Here is a 20,995-nt window from a genome sequence, read left to right on the forward strand (position 1 = left end):
TTGTCGGACCTGAGGTAAGAAATTCATGCATATGTCAGTGTACAATTTTTCTTGTGTTCCATTACTTGACCACAGTCTCAATGATTTGTGTGTGATTGTTTTTCCTTTTGTGTTTCAGTCTTCCGAAAACCCCAACACCTTCCTCCAGGGAAGACCACTGCTCAGCCCCATCGTCATTGTGTGTGAGACCAACTGCATCCTGGCCATTGGCACAATGCCTGTGTTCATCTTCCCAAAAGAGGACATCTCTAACAGCGTGATGTACATAATGGCATGCTACTACACTTTTCACCTCACCTACTCGAAATGCATAGCTACACTCCTCTCTGTAGTGCAAACAGAGGTCTTAATGGCCACCATACATGACAGAGACATGACATCCTCTTATAAGAAAGCTATGGCTGAGTGGAAAAGATTCATCACAGAGTAGTACATAAATATCAAAGCTGATGTCTGGTTCCATTAATGTTTACCTTGAGTAATACAGTTTGTTGATGTCACTGGCACTGTATCAGATGTTTATATATTGTTATGTATGTTATTATACCTGTCAGTTTAGGCTCCACCCACACTCTCACCACCTCATATCATCACACACACACACGGTCTGTTTTGCACTAGTTATAATTTCTGTTGGTTGATTTTAAGCAGGAAATAATGTGTTGCCTGTTCTTACCTGTCCAGCTGATATGCAGCTGCATGCACACTACTTTGTGTGTATATACTGTATATCTGTGTGAGTATGAGTGTATTCAAGTGTCACTTTTGCCTTTTAGCTTTGAGGCTGTCATGTTTGCTGTACTCATGTGCACGTTAAATATAATAAAGAAACATTTCATTTAACCAGGTCTGTGCCATTTCTAAGGATCACTGATTATCTAAGCATTAATTCCATGGCTTGTGCCTTATTTCAAGAATTGTAAGAAAAACATTCTACATATGGGAAAAATGTGCTTAGCTGTATCAAGAAAAGTGCACTAGTTTGTAGTATGACTTTGCTGGTTTCAAGAAATATAATGCCTAGTGCATGTCATTATATCAAGATTATGGTTCTAGCATTTACTTAATTTAAGAATATTTTTCAACATATTGAGAAAATAGGTCAGGTGTATTTCATTAGAATCGAGAAAAATGCACTTGTTATTAGTTAAAATACACTAATTCTAAGGTATTTTTGGGTTCGTTGACGTTAGATACTTTTACTTGTTTTGGGAAGTCTTGACAAGCAAAATTTTCTTGTTCCATTGGCAGATAATTTTGCTATTTTTAAGCAAAATAGACCTAATTTTTGTACTTTTTTTTTCTTGTTTTTGAAAGCTGGCTTTTTGCAGTGTAGTTTTAAGTTTCTAGAGGTTGTTTCATTTCTGTGGTTCCTAGAACCAGTGTCCCAATCTCATGATTAACAGGATTAACATGACATGATGATCTTCAAGAACCAAGTAGTCTTAGAATTTAGTGCAGTGTAAACTTGATTTATATTTTAAAAGACATGAGACATACTCAGCTTGTTTGCTAAGACATGCATTATAGATGCAGAACAGAATGCAGCGCCGTTCTCTTCTTCTTGCTAATGACAGCCACTCTGCTGTTGATGAAAATATTGCCAATCAGCGGGTGTTTTTTGTGGGATGCAGGTCAGTGAGATTTAGAATGAGCTCGGTTTGTTCACCTACTGTGCCACCAGAGAGACAGTAGGTATATCTGATACTTTAAATACCTAATGACACAATGATCTACTATCAAAATTTCTGGATTGCTGCTTACCCCACAGCAATTGTAGGCAGTTCATTTCAGTGGAAGCTAGAGTTGCAGCACAGAGATCTATACCTTTTGAAACAACATTAAGCCAAATGTAACTTTACGATTTCCTCTAGTACAATGTTTACTCAGCAGTGGTAAAGACAACATTGGTGGAGCAGCCAAAGGAGAAAAGAAGTTAAGTGCCAAATCAGTGGCAGCATCCTGGGAATCATAGAGGGGGAGAGAACATTTCATCTTGCCCTTAACTACTGAGGCCTGGGTGGAAGAGCCAGGAGATGGGTCAACTGTTTCAGGGTGTTTTACTTTGGCTGGTAGACTGGTGGACTCAGGACTGCTCCAGTGAGCCTAGCTGGGAGTTGAGGTTCATCTGCCACTAGAGAAGGACCGAGATGATCTGCTCAATGGAAGTTAGCTTATACCTTGATCTCGGAGATAAATGAGGAAGTGACCATACTTGGAGATGTGGCGGCTGTGGCTCAGGAGGTAGAGCGGTCGTCCACTGATCAGGAGGTCAGTGGTTCAAAAGCCTCGACAAAAATAACCAGCCTTGCCATCAGGCCACAAACAAATCTAGCTAAGGCCAGCAGCAGCAGCCCAGTCCACTAGGCTGTGAGGAGTTGACAATTTAAAATCCAGATCTAATTTTATCTTGTTAAAACATAGAGGTAAAATAATCATGATCTAAAAGTGTAGCATAAAACTGGATAAATATCAAAATGTCCACCCAAGTGCCTTTGTTAATAAACAAACAAATAAAATAAACAAAGGAACTTTAAGAAGGATAAGAAGAAACACTCAACCCATTACATAACCAGAGGGGTACCTGCATGCAGAGAGACAAAGAGAGAGAAAGAGACAAAAGTGTCAACAGGCATGACCTGTAAACCAATAAACCGAACAGTGAGCGAATTAGGCATCAGAAAACTCTAGAACATCACAACTATCAGTTGGGTGAGTGCTATGTGACATGACAAAATGATAATGTGTATGGACAGGTTTCTTTTGTCTTGTAGTTTGTCTGTCATGGTATATTTCGTACCAAGGTTTGCACATTGGCCTGAACTCCAGTCATTGTGTTACTGCAGGATGAAAAGATCTGTGGCTCTGTGCGGTGGCTCTGGATGAGACAGTAGGTAGACTGCAGATACAAAGCTCCCACAGGCGATGGTGCTGCAGACTAACTGTAACAGGCAGAAACATGAATGCTGCAGTTCCAGCTCCACTTGTTTTTAAGTAATTATAGGATAACTCGGGGTATTCAACATTTCCTTTTTGCTAACAAATCCCATGAAAAGCCTAACAGGCAAGTTATTGTGTGTCTATTCAGGGCCTGGCATATATTTACCAGAGCACAAAATGTGGATTAATTGATCACTGAAACTATTTCCAACAAATGCACTTTCCTCTTGTATGAGTAATGTTTGCGAAAAACTACAGCCACCAGTTGTTTTAGGGAATTACTGAGGCGTAAAACAAAACAAAACAAACAAAAAAACTATAAATGTATCTGTGAGGTTGTTCTTACATTGTCTTCTGTGGGCTCGGAAGTGAGAGCTACAGACATGAAGTTGGCAAGTAGAAAAAAAAGAATGTCTAAGCCAAAATAGAATAGACATAGATGTTTGCTTTATTCAAACATATTGTTAGAAATATATTGCCCGATAAATCCTCACATACAGGTGACTGTCCCTAGGGTTGGGCAGTAATCCGGTAATAAGGTATCCCGCGGTATCTAAAAATAGCAACGGTATCAGTTTCATTACCGTCATTCAAAAAAATGCTGCGCATATAGGCCTATAGGGGTCTAACATAATTGTAGCATCGTCATAACAAAAATGAAGTCCACTCTGTTCAATGTGTAGTTGAATTTTACTCAAGGAAAAGGTGACTGTGCAAAAGTACATGCTGAGAATGAGCAGTCGTTCAGATGTTTTAACACAGGTATGTCCAGGTGCTCATTTAGGCGCATCTGAGCAGAGTACCGTTATCTCGTCCAAGCATACGGAGGAACTCCTCTGTTGAAAACGATTTTTCAGCCTTTTTCTGCTTGCTATTGTTCTTAGCTCTCATAAAAGAATGAAATGCAAATAAGACAGTAACAACACTTCAGGCCGCTCAACAGAGTCCTCTGTGAGCGCTCTGCTCATTCATGAGACAGAGCGGTGAAACTACCTGCGTAGTTACGCCGGTCAATAGCTCAGCGACCCACCCAAATTCACCATAGAAACACCAATGATGACCCAGAAGGAAGTGAGCCCAGAGATAGGTTATTGCATGAGGAGTGCTCCCTCCACTCTAGAAACCACCTCCTCTTTGTGTAAACAAGCAGGACCTTTGTGATTGATCTCAAACCAGCACAGAGTCATATAGGAGGAGACATTAGCAGCAATTTTTCGGGCTGGAATATAACTTTTGACCACAAAACAGCAAAGGTAAGACATACTTTGTGATTTAGCGAAGTTTTTTTTTTCCTGCTACTCTTTGGCTGCTAGCTTACCGAATTTTACCGCAGTGAAGTTAGTTTCAAGTTGAATATTCAACAGACATTTGCTCCTAAGCCACTCCATGTAAAAAATGAATAATAATTATTTGGAGATTGAAAACGTAAAAGCAAGAGGTGTATCTCATGCAGCCAGTGCAATACTATCATCCCACACAGATTTTCATATGAAAAATTAATTATTGTGACCAATGGACTCAAAATCAGTGTGGGATGATAGTACTCCACTGGCTGCATGAGATATACCTAGTTTTTACATTTTACACCTTTCATGATTTTTTTTTTTTTTTTAATTTTCATGTGTAAATATTAGCATTTTAGCCCAGGTCATGTGACCAAAGGACTCAAAATCAGTGTGGGATGATAGTACTGCACTGGCTGCATGAGATACACCTCTTGTTTTTATATTTTAAATCTCAAAAAAATTATTATTCATATTTTACATGTAAATATTAGCATTTTAGGTCAATAGCTCCTAGTCATGTGACCAAAGGACTCAAAATCAGTGTGGGATGATAGTACTCCACTGGCTGCATGAGATACACCTCTTGTTTTTACATTTTAAATCTCAAAATGATTATTATTAATTTTTTACATGGAGCGGCTTAAGAGCGAATGTCTGTCGAATATCCAACTTAAAACTAACTTCACTGCGGTCGAGTTATCGTTGCACAGTGAGGAGGCAGATCATCAGACTCTCTGCTTTCATATGATACCGGGCTTTTGAGGTTTGCGTGAAGTGGTGAAATCAGCAGATGCCGAACTTTTGACGTGCGCTATATTTGTGTTTTCGTGCATTGCGCATATAATTACGTGGGGTATGAATTATGTTTCGTTTGGGTGGCAATGCTTGATAGAGGCTTTTAACTGAGTTTCTCCCCGTCATTCTGGTATGCTACAAATTAGGACTGGTGCTTCTTAGCGTGAGCATTGACCATCTGAACTGCGCGCATGTCACGCTGCCCTGCAAAGTGATTTTTAATTAGTCACGGTAATACTGTAAACCCCGGGAAAATGTGGGGAAAGTTTGACGGAATCAAAATTTAGGTCCCGCCCAACTCTACCTCACAGTAACAAATGTAAGTGAAAGAAACATCTGTGCCATTTAAAAAAACAAAACAAAACAAAAAAAACTAGGGCTGTCAGTTTAACGCGTTAATTAGATTAATTAATTACGCTGCAAATTAACACGCTATAAAAATTAACCCATTAATCATGAGTGGCAAGTCAATGCGCAAGCATTTTAAATTTGGCCCTTTGAGTGACCCGTAGGCTGCAGTGGCAGGTCACATCCTACCTGCGCCACTAGTCAAAAGCAGGGTGACAGACATGGATGCGACACCGGAGAGCGAGGCAAGCCTACTTGGACCTTTGAACGGCAAGTTTATTTATAAAAAGAACAAAGACAGGACTATTAACAAGAACGCAGTGATTTGTACCTTGTGTAAAAAAGAATTTTCCTATCACCGTAGCAGCTCCAGCCTGAATTATCATTTAAACATGTAGTTGCTGCTAGTGCCGCTAGTGCTACCGTGAGCTCACTCCGTCAACCCACACTTGCTGAGTTAGGAAAATGAATGAGCAAAGCCACGACAGAAAAACTGACAAACTCAATCGCAAAGTGGGTTGCTGCTGATTGCAGGCCGATTTCAATCGTGGAAGACGAGGGCCTAAAAGAGGCGTTTCAGATAGCGTCATCTGACTCTAATTTCCAGCTACCGTCGAGAACTACATTGATGAAAAGAATTCACCAGCTGTAATGTGAATGTCAGTGAATTGTAATGTCCTAGAATTCAAATTCTTTATTTGGGGACCTTTAGCAGATATGAGATTAAAATGCGATTAATTAGATTAATTAATTACAAATCCTGTAATTAATTAGATTAATTTTTTTAATCGCCTGACAGCACTAAAAAAAACATCTTCATTTCTCCGGGCCTTCTTTTTAGTCTTTGCTTATTCCCTGTGACTGACCTGACAATTTTACCTCTTCCTCTTCGCCTAAAAATGACTCAAACAAAATGAGGGAAAACCAAACTTAAAAACCCAGGGACAGCATAGAATTAAAGTGTCTACACAGAACTTCATTTTGATTGACTTTTTATCTCACTAAATTCACAGAATGCTGTCCATAATATTTGCACCGTATCTAATAGCACAAAAATATTTCATTTAAAATAAAACACAACAAATGCAACCTATGCTTTATTTATAAAATGTTTTGTCATGCATAAAGAGAGCATTTATGGTTATATGGATGTTGTTGAAGTGTTCTCAGTGTGATGTTTTACAATTTTTTTTTTACTTAACAAGTGACCCAAATTTTCTGGTCCCCTTTCAGGACAATTTGTTATCCATGAAATCGTTCTTTCTTTTTTGTATACCTAATAACAGTTGCTTAGGCTGCCATTTAACATTTTTAAACTTTATTCTATTGTCCGATGTTGTATGATATTTTTCTTTGTATTCTCTTTATCTGCTGTTCTTGATGTTTTTGTCTTTTTTTCTTTTCTGTGAAACACTTGCCATGTAATTAAGTTTATTATTATTATTTTTCTTTGAAAATTACCCAAATACAGAAATAGGCACAAAACTGTCAGTTGAAATTTTTACAAAAAACCCCCCATAACACATGTAATGTATATCATGTCAAAATAGCTATTCTATTTTTTACACAATAGTCAACAGAAAAAAAGAGAATATAGTATTTTTCCAAACAATAATGCTTATTGCGACCATAAAATGAACCAAAATGAAAATAAACAATGTGACAGTTATTGTCACTGAATTCCCAGATGAATAAATAGAGAGAAACTCATTACAGGAAAAAAATCAGTCAAGGCGCAGCACAAAGTTTCAACTCAAACCCTAACCCTTTCATCTGAATTCTATTTTTTGTCTACACTTCAAACCTCTGATGCAATGTGAGGGGTTTTAAGATTTTGCCAACAGTGTACAGTTAATGTAACTGAAGAAATCCATATCCAACCTTAATTATTCTTCACAGGTTGATTAAACACACTAACTTTTACAAATCTGGAAATAAATAACACATAAGGCATGTTGTCTTCCTGGCAGCTCTGATGTTGTTCAGCAACTGGCACATCACAAAATTTGGTATGAGGAACTAATCAACACATGAAAAAGGTCTCAAGGACGGTATACAATCATTCATTCGTGCTTTTTTTTTTTTTTTTGCAAAGTGCAACTGTAATCACAATTACTCATTTTTTAGTCATCTTCTTATCATCATCATTTTTAGTCAAAACTAATTTTTCAAATCAAAGCGATTCTCAAACATTTTTTATTCCAAAAAAGAAGGAAAAAAGTTTAATCAGGGAATATTAGACATACCAATACCAAAAAAACTTATGTACCATATGAGCCAAGGAAGACTTTTGTTAGCTGTCATATTGTAGAATAAGGAGCACACTATTAGCATCTCAACTGATGGATGCTGGCTAATTTGCTCACAAACTAGTGTTAGTAGTGCATTTTGGTGGTGGATGTTTTGCAAGTAGCTATTAGTGACTTAGTGTCACTAAATTTAAAATGAAATAATTTGGGCTGCATAAAAAGTCTGCCATCTAATTTGGCAGAGAACCAGCAGCATTTATGGTTGATGTAGGTTGAGATGTCATTATGAAACTACAACATACAGATTTCTTCCTTTTGGTTCTGATTTCCTCAAACAACAACACAGGACATGTAATTAACTGATCTGTGTGTGGTAGCAGGAAAAAAAACAGGCCAATTAATTTTAGCTTCAGATTTTAAATTTACTGGTTTCCCAATAATTGCACTGCATGTATGTGAACTCATCCCAACTCCTTTAAATGCCCCAAACCGATCTAATCCAAATCCTTCCCCTTTTAGACTTTCAATTATTTAGTTTGTCAGTGGATTTTGTTAACAAAGACAACAGAAAAGAGAATTATCACATCTTGCTTACAGTCCATTCATCAAAGTTCCCCAGGTCAGATTTGTGAGGTGATTTGTGTGATTAAATTCTACACATACTGGCTACTACTGTCACTACTGTGACAGCAGATAAAACATTTCTGATTCCAACAGCAGCTGCGAATGTTTTGTGATAATACATCCTCGAAACACCACATTTAACTGCTGACTGAGCTTCTGTGATGTCACCTGTGAACCAGCTTGTTCCGGCCGCTGACTCGTGTCCACAGACTGCGGGCCATCTGGGCAATGGTTTCCCTGTGGGGCAGACGGAGGCTCCTCAGAGGCTCCCTGATACATGCCAGCACTCCTGGCTCTGTGGGCTGCCCCAGGTATTCATGGGAAACATAGTTTATTCTCTTCAGCTGTTTGCTGTAGTAGTTCCTCAGGTTACACAGTTCTTCGACCGCAGTCTCAGAGATGATTGAGGCGCGGGATGGAGAGCTGGGCACAGTGTTGGTGGAGATGTCACCATGTGGGGATGGAGATGGGACACCTGCTGTTGCAACATTAGCACAGGGTTTCCTCCTCATTCTGTGAGGGGTGGTGGATTTATGTTTGGAACAAGGCTTAACTGGATATGACTGTGTTGCATCATCACTGTTATTTATAATGTTAATTTCAACATCAACTTCAATTGCATGTTGAGGCCTCCTTTTATCTTCTACTTCCTCTCCTTGTCTGTCTGCCAGCCATTTTCTTTCTCTCTCTTTCTGTTCCTCTGTCTGGCTGGTTGTTCTCACATCAAGTTTCCTGGACAGATTCCTCTGTTGTTTAAATATTTTCTGTTTGGGTTGTGGTGGATAGCTGTTGTCCATGACTGTGGGTAAGGTCGCATCCATATCCTCCTCATTGGCTTTAATGGCAGTTGTGTCCTATAACCATGAAAACTAGTGTGAGTGAACAGTAGATCATCATCCTGATGTAACCCAAAAGAAGTGCTTATAAAGAGAAATTGGCTAGTTTAGTCACTACTTATTTTTTTAGAGTAATATGCAGCTAAATTACATACAGTAACAGAATAGATGATGTACAGTTTACCTTACTTCTCCAGTGAGAATAAATCAACCATATTCGCAGAGTCAGTGTGATGAAACGTTGATGACAGTAGCAGCATGCTTGTTAGTATGGACACTAGTACTAGTGATCATGAGTACTAGGTTTGGGCAATGCTCAAATTTTACAAATGTCAGCATTGTCAGGGTCAGGTGGTAGGGCTGCCGTTTAAGATTTTACTTTAGAAAATGTTTTGGAATGGGCGAAAAAAAAGTGTGAAGTATTGTATTTTTTGAAACAATGACAACCTTAATTTCACTGTCTGTCACTGTTTATTTGAAATCCGAACGACTGTTTGCACGTCAAAGCAAGTATTTGATTCAATTCATAGTGTCTAAGTGTTGCCTTGTAATCCTTAACTGAAGTGCCCATCTGACCCACTGTTCCTGTTACTCAAGTGAGGCAGCGGAGACCACATGAATGAATAAACAACATTATCTTTACTATGTAGATTAGGAAGAGATAACGTGTAAAATTGTTCTTCAATGTTGATTGATTTTTTTGAAAGTGATAGCACCAGTTTAAACAGATTCACTGAGGAATCTAAAGTCCACATAAGGAAAGTGATGCTGCTGAGTCACGTTCAAATTTAGCCACATATAGTTCTAATGTGCAGTGGACATTTGTAATCATAAGACTGTGAATCCATTTTTGAACAGGCAGCATCTTTGGATGATTGGTGACTAGCATGCTATTAGTGGAGACTTTTGAAGATGTTTTCTAAACAAAACCGAGCTTTTGAAGTCGATCTTCTGGATTTCTGGATCTGTTTCCCATGTCCACAGAACAACACAACATGTCTGTTCATTTTAATTTTAAGCAGCCACATACAGGTGCACAACATTTCGTCAAGTTCTGAATCTTAAAAAAGACCACAACAATAATTATAGCAACAGCAAGCTAGATGGCTAGTAAGTATTGACCTCCTTGCATTCATTAGCAGACTGAAGTAGATTATTGATCATATATTTCCTTCCAATCAATGTCACCATGAAACTAATTAGGCCATACAACAGCAACAGAGGTTGAGTGCAAATAATTTAAAAAGTTACAAAAAAAAGTGGCTGTCTGATTGCAATGTGAAACATGAAGTAAAAGTCTGGACAGTGCCATGCCAACAGAAACAGTTAGAAACAGAATAAAGAATGATGGACTGTACTTTGTCAGGTTGTCCTCTGGACAGGGTGGGGGTTTAGGGGAGGTCTGTCTTGACTTTCTTGGACACAGAGGCATCTCCACCACTTTGAACTGATCTCTTTCCCTCTTGACCTTTGCCCTGGCTTCTCACAGCTTTTACCTGTGAGGGTCAAAGACCTACATGGTTTGGACAAGTGAACACTAGAGGGGAGGACATGGGACACTCAAGTCTAGACATGGACATAAACCACAGAATCCTCCATTCATCACCACAACAGCTAAGGCTCGGGATCCCAAGGGCCTCTGTGTATTCAGCACCAGGTTCCTCACCAGGTTCCTTGCTCAAACTTAAATCTACACAGAACAGTTTTAGGAAGGGTGCAGATGATTTTGCGTTTTCCACTTGTAAAAAAATGACTCAATCACCTTTCTGAGGATGTTTGCAGTACCAGCCAGCTTGGTGGGAAATGAAAGTGTGAACGTCTATCAGCTATGATAGATAAATGTTCAAATTCACCAGCTACTCAATGGTAAAGAATTATTTTGTATCTGATATCAGATATGTCACTTTCATATTTACCAACATTTGGCTGACGGCTGGTGCTCATTTCCCACCCTCCCAGCCAGTATTTACTGCAATGAATTCAAGGCCAGGGCTGACAATGGCAACAAAGAATGGCATTATTGTTGATTTTTTATTATTATTATTAGTTTCAAATGGAATGATGATTCATTCTATAAAAAAAAAAACATGTGCTTAACCGTTAAGCACTTGTGTTTTGTTTTTTTTTAATCAAATGAATAATTCTTTATTTTCCCATGCCATTTCATGGTCTTCATCATCATTAATGTCATGATTATGGCATACTTTGATCATATGACGACAACAACAACTGAACCGAATTAAAGTTGCTGATGAGGACCATGATAAGTGGTTAAAAGTCTAAAAACAAAGTTAAGAGTGTTGTGTCAAACTACTATTAACAAGAATGAATCTTCCCGCTTTCAAAAATGGATGATTTTGAATATGACTTCTGAGTCATTTATTTCTGTCAAATTACTGAACTGATAATTTAGGTGATAATTTAAACATCACTGTTAAATAAGCAACATACAGTTGCATTATTACAGCACATTAACCCTCGGTCACACCTGATATTCTTCTTCGTGCAGCGTTCTAATGCCAGTATGGTTGTTTGGCTTCATACGTTTTTTTTTAACAGCTGTGCCAATCACAGTGGTAGAAATTAAATGACAAAACAGAAAGACAAAATGAGCTATTTTATCATGTGTTAATGGAATTTACATCAGCTACAACAATTTAATCTATTTTGTGATCATGTTAGGGTACTTATGATCATTATAAGCAGCTGTGTGGTAGAGGTGTAAAGGTTATTTTCTTTTAGAGATCATATAAATGAAAGTAAAAACCTAAAAATCCTGGAATCACTACATGGACAAAAAGGCTTTATTGAGACCTAATGATCAATGAGCAGTGTAAAAGTCCCAAACATTGAGCTTCAATTCAATTATGACTTACCTCTATGGATTTTTCAAAACAATTACAAGTGTGTGAGAACATTTCAAAAGGACAGAGAGGAATGACACATCAGCCTCACACTGGAAGAGACTTGTTAGGGAGACTTTATACAGACAACAGAGAGGATTGAAAGAAAAATCACATTAATACACAAACACAGGAGGAAATGTATAGCACTAAAGTTGGAACACTAAAGAGAGGAGCCCAACATCTACTGCAGTCACAATATATTTGTCCATGATTTGCTTGTCACAGATAAACTGGTTTTGCAGTATAGGGAGGCCAATATGACAGCATGTAAGGTGGCAGAGAAGACCAATACATTTACTCGTGTGCCATTATCACCATTTTTGCACCCAAAAAATAGTGCTTGTATTACACCTTCAATATAGCTGGACTCTTCTAAAGCCACATCGCTTCGCTAAATAACTCGTGAACAACCAAGCTGGCTCAAATATTCTACTTAACTATGAGCCCTTTCTTTTCAGCTGCTAAATCATCTCAGCTGATACAGTGGGTTAAATGCAAAAGATGCAAAAGCTATTTGAACCAGGTCAGATGACTTTACATACACCTCAGCCAACTACATTTAAACTCAGTTTTCCACAATTCCTCACATTTCATCTCAGTAAACATTCCCCATTCTAGGTCTAGATCACAATTTTATTTTAAGAATGTGAAATGTTAGAATAATGGCAGAAAGAATGATTTATTTCAGTTTTGTCTTTGTTTCATCACATCCCCAGTGGGTCAGAAGTTTACATACAGGTTTAGTGAGTAGTTGGCAGCATTGCCTTTTACTTGTTTAACTTGGGTCAAACATTTCAGATAGCCTTCCACAAGCTTCTCGCAATTAATTGCTGTAATTTGGGCCCATTCTTCCAGACAGAACTGGTGTAACAACTGTCAGGTTTTTAGGCCTCCTTGCTTGCACATTTTTTTTTTTTTCAGTTCTGGCCACAAATCTCCTATTGGATTCAGGTCAGGACATTGTGATGGCCATTATATACCCTGACTGTTGTCTTTAAGCCATTTTTGCCACATGTTTGGAAGCAGGCTTCCAAAGCCTGGGGGGTCACTGGAGGTCCCATTTGTGGAGGTCCACAAGGAAGAGGAGGGCACAAATTTTCAATTGTCAAGCAAAGAAGCACTGAGTTTGAGATGGACCATAAAGCACCTCAATAAGTACACCTCCAACTGAGTCAAATGATTAATTAGATCAGAAGCTTCTAAAGCTAAACCTATGTCCCACTGAAATTGTGATTTTGTGAATTATCTGTGAAATACTCTGTCTGGGATCAATAGTTGGAAAATGTACTTGTGTCATGCACAAAGTAGATCCTAACCAACTTTCCAAAATTATAGTTCGTTTAAAAAAAAAAAAAAAAACGTGGAGTGGTTAAAACATGAGTTTTAATGACTTCAACTTCAAATGCATGCAAACGTCTGATTTCAACTATATAGAGTGGGGTTGGGCAATATTATGACATAATACTGACAGTATTCAATAGCATTTTCTCAAATCTGGATCCAGCATCAAATCTGCTTTTTGAAAGTCCAGATTCTTTCAAACTTCTTATCAAATATGGATTCCATTTTTCACATTTACAAGTAACTGTACATTTTCAAACAACTAAATTCATTCTAGTCACACTAACTTGGACGTTTCATGCTTTGCTGTTTGCTAAAGAAGAGCAAGAGGAGAAAAATGGTTCAATAAAAGAGCTGGAGCTCAGACACTTTTGCCAAGGTGGAAACAGGGGCTCAATTCATCATGCGTTCACTGATCACTGCTCACAGTATTTTTGATCTTAGCTTTAGGACCAGCAGTAACTAGGAGTAGTGTAAAATTAGTAAATCACTCCTTTCTTGCTCAATATTTTGGAGTTCCAGTGATGTCCTAAGGTGGCGATACTGTTCAGACAGAGATGATCTGTGAAAGGAAAGATGTTTCAGGGGCAATCATGCTTATGAAATTAGTCATTTGGGAGACTGATTTGTGTTCGTTGCACAGGAGAGCACTTGAGGCTTCCTCAGAAGCTGATGCTCTCACAATGTAACACTTTTTTTTGAAAAGGGAAAATACAGCTGTGCAACAGTGATGATTCAGAGCCAATCATTTCATGAGGTAATAAATCAAATTTGGGATTGCATTCATTTGCCTTGTAATGAGCACGAGGAGGGTTCCCAGTGAGAACAGACCATGTCACCTGCATAATGAAGGATATCTAAATTTAATCACAATAGATACAATTTAATATAGCTTTTATAACTAGCTTAATATTTTGTAAATTTAAATAGTGGGGATATAATATTCAAAAATATGTTCATATTGTTATTTTCCCAAGACTATGTGACATGACAGAAACAACCAATTTTGGGGATGGGCCATCATAGTGTTAAGAGCTATGAGAGTGGCTTGCCAATATTTCCTTGTAGTCTGCTGTGCAAATGGCATATCTATAAATAGGGTTGGGTGGCATGATGGTATGTATTTTGTGATGTCAGCTGCACGGCTACCTTGCTACACACTGAGCATGTTGATAACACCGCACAGAGTGTAGTTGCTTCATACTCTTTTCTGCTTCTCTGTATAGTGCTTTCCACTCTTTCACACTGCGGATATGCCCACATACATGTAGTATTGATATTAACACAGAAACCGTCATCATTATAGAGGAGTCGTCCTCCTCTTTCTGCACGTTCTACCCAGGCATCACCACTCATCTAAACCAAATGGTGTATTTCCCATAAGTGAGAATACAGGAATATATGTATGATTTGGGCACTGCGGTCCTGCTCTGATGGAGAGATTCCAGTCCTTGGTTAACTTTCAATGTTATATTGGATACAATTATTAGACCTCAACCCTAAACCTGAAAAAAATTAAACTGTTCAGTCAACCGTCAATAACACAATTTGAAGAAAGTCATATGCTCATCTTTTTTCATATTGCGCAACCCTACCTGGGAGGCTTTTTAAAACTCACCTCATACCATGTTGAAATGTATTATTTCAATATAGTCTGTTGATTACCTTTTGACCAGAAGCAAGCTTGAGTTTAAAAAAAACTCCTTAATTACAGCAAACAATGCATACATACATATGATGCCATATACTGTGAAACATCCATTTGAGATATATCACAGTAGGTAGTATCTACTTACCACAACAGATCCAGTCCCTGTTGTCCTCATTTTCATGCTGAGTGTGTGAGCCTGGTTCTTCAGCAGAGGAGATTTGCAGCCTAGCTTCATGTAAACATAGGTGGTGTATGGAGTGAAGCTGAAATCCTCTCTGAAGGCAACAGACAGAAGCCAATAGTGCAGATAGTGAAGAATTACATACCTGAGGCAAAACTGTCCTAAAGTGTGTTCAGCATCAATCAACATATTATTATCTTTACATAGCCCAATTACCAGTTAGCTAATAATTTCTGTTCAATATTAACATATATAACTGTTAGAGTTGGACGGGATCCAAATTTTGATTCCGTCAAACTTTCCCCACATTTTCCCGGGGTATACGGTATTAAAATCACTTTGCAGGGCAGCGTGACATGCGCGCAGTTCAGATGGTCAATGCTCATGCTAAGACGCACCAGTCCTAACTTATAGCATACCAGAATGACGGGGAGAAACTCTGCTAAAAGCCTCTACCAAGCATTGCCACCCAAACGAAACATAATTCATACCAAGAAATTATATGCGCATGTAAAGAAAACACAAAAATAGCACACATCAAAGGTACCGCATCTGCTGATTTCAACACTTCACACAAACCACAAAAGCCCGGTATCATATGAACGCAGAGAGTCTGATGATCACAAAGATGTCTGCCTCCTCACTGTGCGACAACTCGGCGAGCTAGCAGTCACAGAGTAGCAGGAAAAAACTTTGCTAAATCATACAGTATGTCTTACCTTTGCTGTTTTGTGGCCAAAAGTTATATTCCAGCCCGAAAAAACGCTGCTAATGTCTCCTCCTAGGACTCTGTGTTAGTTTGAGATCGATCATGAAGGTCCTGGTTGTTTACATAAAGAGGAGGTGGTTTCTAGAATGGAGGGATTGCTCTTAAGGCAATATCCTATCTCTGGGCTTACTTCCTTCTGGATTGTCATTGGTGTTTCTATGGTGAATTTCGGTGGGTCGCTGAGCTATTGACCGGCATAACCACGCAGTTCGTTTTACCTCTCCGTCTCATGAATGAGCAGAGCGCCCACAGAGGACTCTGCTGAGCAGCCCGAGGTGTTATTTTATTGTTTTATTTGCATTTAGTCCTTTCATGAGAGCTAAGAACAATAGCAAGCAGAAGAAATGCTCAAAAAGTGTTTTCAACAGAGGAGTTTCTCCGTATGCTTGGACGAGATAACGGTACCAGTGTTGAGACCCCCCGCCAGGCCAAAAAAAAAAAAAAAATCAATATGCCAAATATAAGCCACCATTCATTCATAAATCAATTATTTACATTTAGGAGCGCGTCTGTGCAGCACAAGGCGAGCCAACGTGCTTCACTGCCTAGTAACGATGCGAGTACCGCTGCTGAGAGAGCGGGCATAATTTATGGGATGTTTAAGGTTTGTAGCTAGCCAACTATGGCGCCGCAGAAGAAAATAAAAAAAAAAAAAAATAAAATAAATAAATAAATAAATAAATAAATAAATAAATAAATAAATAAATAAATAAATAAATATATATATATATATATATATATATGTAGGGGTACACATATACCCTACGTTTACACGTAACAGGGTATTTTGAAAAACGGATATTTTGGCCCCTCCGTTTTCAAAAATAACATCGTGCACACAACATCGTTGTCAAAAATGTCGTCATTTACATGAACCCGCTGTCGCGCATCATATGCCAAATCTATGGGCGCGAGTGAAAAATAGGTCGCTCACATGACGTTAAGTATTCAGTCGCATTTTGTGACGTAAAACGCCGTTTAACCCTGCTTACACAGCGACAAATAACCTGTGTTTTCAGAAATCTCCACTTTGGCCAGAGTTTTTAAAAATGATCGTTTTCCGTGAAAAAAAAACTCTGTTTGCGTGTAAACGAGAGGCCAAACCGCATGAAAATATATGCATTTTCCCTAAGTGTAAACGGGGTCTTAATATAAAGAAGTTTTTCTGCCAGACTCCGGAGCAAAGGAAAATAGATGAAGGGAGAGTAACTGAGGCTCTAAAAAAAATGACAATTCAATTCAATATTCCTTTATTAGTCCCACGAGGGGAAATTCCAAGTGCAGGTGAGAGGGAAGAAAGGGGGGCAGACTGCAGTGGAGAGGGGGGCTGCTCGAGGACCATTACTGCCGCTGACACCTGTCCGAAGGGTGACCCCGCTCCGACTGCCGGCCGCGATCCGACGTTCGACGGGTGACCGCGGGCCTGGTCTGAGCAGTCAAAAAACCCCCAAAAACAGCTAAACACAGAACATCTGGCTGGGATCCCGAATGGCTTAATAACCATAAATACAGCTCTTGGTTGTACCACACTCCACATGGTAAGTTTCCAATTTGTTGTTTAGCTTATATTTTTGTTCTGATTGAGCTTCTTTTTTTTGGTAAGCAATAGGCTAGTTTTCCACTAGAACCACTAAGGGGTCATTTTCCCCAGGCATTGTCAAATGTATGTAACTCTGTTATAATAAAACAAAAAAAAAACTTCTATGTTTAATGTTTGTTAAATGTTCAAATTATTTATAACTGATAGAATCTCAATTATGTGTAGGAAATTCCCCTACCACAATGCCTTGGTTAAGTTAACTTCTCTAAACTAAGAAAAATCAAGTGCAGCACAGAACAATGCACACTGTGTGGTTGTGCCAATGTGTAATCGAGCATGTTCCATTTGTATCCAATAAATGCTCTTTATTAAGTCACCCTCTGCTTGTGATCTTGAATACAGTCTGGGTGAACAAAAATTTTAATGCAAATATAATAATTCCAGAATTGCAGACTGCTTGCTGTGCCACCTGACTTGCCAATACCTCCCACGTGTCTCGTCTGTTTAGGGTTTTTCGGTGGGTGCCACCAGGCCTGAAAAAAATTCTGGGGGAAAAACTGGGTACTCCGCCCAGATGCGCCTAAATGAGCGCCTGGACATACCTGTGTTAAAACATCTGTACAACTGCTCAGGTTAATTTTTTAGCATGTACTTTTGCACAGTCACCTTTTCCTCGAGTAAAAATTCAACCAGATACATTGAACAGACTTCATTTTTGTTTTGACGATGCTACAATTATGTTAGACCCCTAAAGACCTATATGCGCAGCATTTTTTTAATGACGGTAATGAAACTGATACCGTTGATATTTTTAGATATCGCGGGATACCTTATTACCGGATTACCACCCAACCCTAATAACTGTATGGGCAAACTCTTTACAGGCTAGCCACACATAAGTCCTGTATAAATGGCAGCATGGATTCTGAATAAGGATGCACATTTTTAATTTTTTTTATGACCGTTAACCGACGCCCTTTAACAATTAATAACCGTTAACCGATAAGATTTAAATGCCCTTACATGCTGCCATTCCGACATTCCGTCACATACCACCATTTAGACATATCACCATCCCGAAATACCGCTATTCCGACACACAAACGTCCCACCATTCCGACAAGGCTTTCCGTGTAAGGAAAGGTTGGAATCAGAGAGTCACTGACTCGGCGCTGTTCGGCCCGAACTGCAGATTTACAATGACGGAAAATAGTTAGATTACTCATCTAAAATGTAAAAAAAGCTACAAGATTTAGATAATTAACAGTACTGTAGGCTTCAATCATCTCCTATTGCTTTTTAAATTATGTCGAGAGCGAGCGCGCTGGTGATTTCTTTAATTGTGTGTTCTGATTCACGCTTCTGAAATCAGATTTTTAAACAGTTCTGATGGAGCTCAATGTTTATCTGGATGATGCGGCTTCATTCCGAACCATTTTACTGTAAACCTGGACGACCCGCGGCATGTCTGGAGATAAAAAAATAATATTCAATGTAATGTGTGTTTTGTGCATAATTGCGCACAATAAGCTGGAGCTTCGGAAGTTGCATTTGGTCGTGTTTGGCCTCCAGTGCCTTGCATGCAGGTGTGCTGTGGTTGAAGTGCCTGACAAGCCGCCCCGCTGCAACAATAACACGATGCACAAACACATTAAATCCGTCATTTACCGCCAGCTGCAGTGTATGTGCAACAGGGGATCGAGTCCCAGCTGACCCGTCCGGGAGAGTTGGCTGCCATGATGTTGCACGCGTTGTCATGGACGCATGCGGACACTTTCCCACTAAGTCCCCATGTCTCCACTGCATCAACCAGTTTAGCTGTGAGGTTATCAGCTGTGTGTCTACCTGGCATGCTCTGCGTTAACAGGACGGCAGAATTAACTTTCCAGTACTCGATATAGTAACATGTAATTGTCACATAGCTCTCTGTTGTGAGCGCGGTCCAGCAGTCCGCTGTAATAGCCACGAACTTACGAACTCGACACGCCCCCATGAGTTGATTGACTTACGTAGCTAAAAAACAAAATTGACCGTTAGTATTAATCGGTTAACGTTCCTGTTATCGGTTAACGGTTAAACAGTTAACCGTGTGCATCCCTAGCTCTGAATGTCTGGAGTCCAGAGGTATGCTTTGCTGGTCAAACACCATGCCAACTCCAAACCGCCAGCCTCCATGTGATTCAAAGTACAAACTACAAAGCCTGACTATCTGTCACAGTACAGACAAACTAAGGTTATCTGACAAGTTCATATGAAAGAGCTAAGAACAAAAGAGTAAAAAAGTAAAAACGTGTCTGACCTTTTGCTCTGGTTGCCTAGTTCTAGTTATCTGTATCGGACACAGCTCAGCATTGTTGACATTCTAACTGAGGTCATACTGGATAAATTTTTGTTTATGGACCCGAAGATATGAATTCAACCCTCTCACCACAAAATTTCACACTGACATTAAACAGAGTGGAGGAGTCATCCACTCCCAGGAAAAGATCAGCTTTTCTCACAGCAGAGAGATTTACAGAGGCCAATGGAATTAACAGAGACCACAGGGAACAAGGCATGGTAAATTAAAATCCCCACAGACTGAAAATGATTTTCATTCGGCATTGACAGAGCAATAATGCCTCACCTCCGATTGATATTCACTTTTTGCTTCCCCAGAGAAGGTAACATTAAAACAACTGGAAGTATCATCAAAATAACTTTACCTATAACACACAATTTTTTTTTCTTTACTTTTAAAAGCCAAGTCACTGCAAGACTGAACTAGAAAAGCCTGCACCTTAGAATATTGTTAGAATGCTTGAATATTTTCTCATTACTGCAGTTTCACTTGAAGACTTTTGAAGGTTTTGTCATCTGTCCAACCCCAAGTCTTTCCAAAGTGACCTAACAAAGGTCAAGAACAGTACAATTGTGAGTGACTTCAACATCAACCAGGAAGAGATTCATGCAGATTGTATGTCTGCCCACAGCTGCCTACATGAACAACTGCCCATCTCCTAAAAAAGTACAGTATGCTGGCAGACTTTACTAGGCAAACAACAGAGAGGTAATAACAACAGAGCATGTTGCTGGGCAACCACACAGTCACTTCAGGGAAAGCAACCCCAGAGTCCGCCATGATTAGGTTCCTGGCTGACACATCCACTGTTATGAGCTCCAACCAAGAAAGTATTCAGCGTTATTATTATTACTACACTCAGGTAATCATGTCCTCTCTACACATATTCACCCACAGATATTGCTTGTTTGTAGTGATGTGTCAGTTGCAAATGAAACAACTCTCAGAGCCGAGGTGAACGATTGGAGCTGGCTCCTGCCCGGGAGCCAGAGCCACTTTGCTTTTTGTATTTTTCTCTATTTTTTTCTGTTCAAGCTGCACGTGATTGGTCATGATGTGTGGTGGCTTCTGTGTGTCCACACTGAGCAGGAGGGGGAGGGGAGGGGGTCACACACACAGAGAGAGAGAGAGAGAGAGAGAGAGAGAGAGAGAGAGAGAGAGAGAGAGAGAGAGAGAGAGAGAATGCAG

At 39.2% G+C, this 20,995-nt stretch overlaps 2 protein-coding genes across 4 annotated transcripts in view; both read right to left on the bottom strand.

Annotated features, from left to right (window-relative positions):
• Nucleotides 1–7,458: 7,458 nt before the first annotated feature.
• LOC139350904 (ATP-dependent DNA helicase Q1-like) overlaps nt 7,459–20,995 on the bottom strand; it is a 37,812-nt gene continuing 24,275 nt past the window's right edge. For all 3 annotated transcript variants that reach the window (XM_070992571.1, XM_070992573.1, XM_070992572.1), the window contains 3 exons: nt 15,122–15,251; nt 10,437–10,574; nt 7,459–9,096 (listed from right to left, as the gene is read on the bottom strand). In XM_070992571.1, the coding sequence (XP_070848672.1) occupies nt 10,470–10,574; nt 15,122–15,251 (235 nt within the window). In that variant the 3' untranslated portion in view covers nt 7,459–9,096; nt 10,437–10,469. The remainder of the gene's footprint in view (nt 9,097–10,436; nt 10,575–15,121; nt 15,252–20,995) is intronic.
• Nucleotides 8,407–9,084, bottom strand: LOC139350908 (uncharacterized). Its single transcript, XM_070992576.1, has one exon. The coding sequence runs from the start codon at nt 9,061–9,063 to the stop codon at nt 8,407–8,409; it is 657 nt and encodes a 218-aa protein (XP_070848677.1). The 5' UTR covers nt 9,064–9,084.

The sequence above is a fragment of the Chaetodon trifascialis genome, chromosome 22 (assembly GCF_039877785.1).
Source record: "Chaetodon trifascialis isolate fChaTrf1 chromosome 22, fChaTrf1.hap1, whole genome shotgun sequence".
NCBI classification, from domain to species: domain Eukaryota; kingdom Metazoa; phylum Chordata; class Actinopteri; order Chaetodontiformes; family Chaetodontidae; genus Chaetodon; species Chaetodon trifascialis.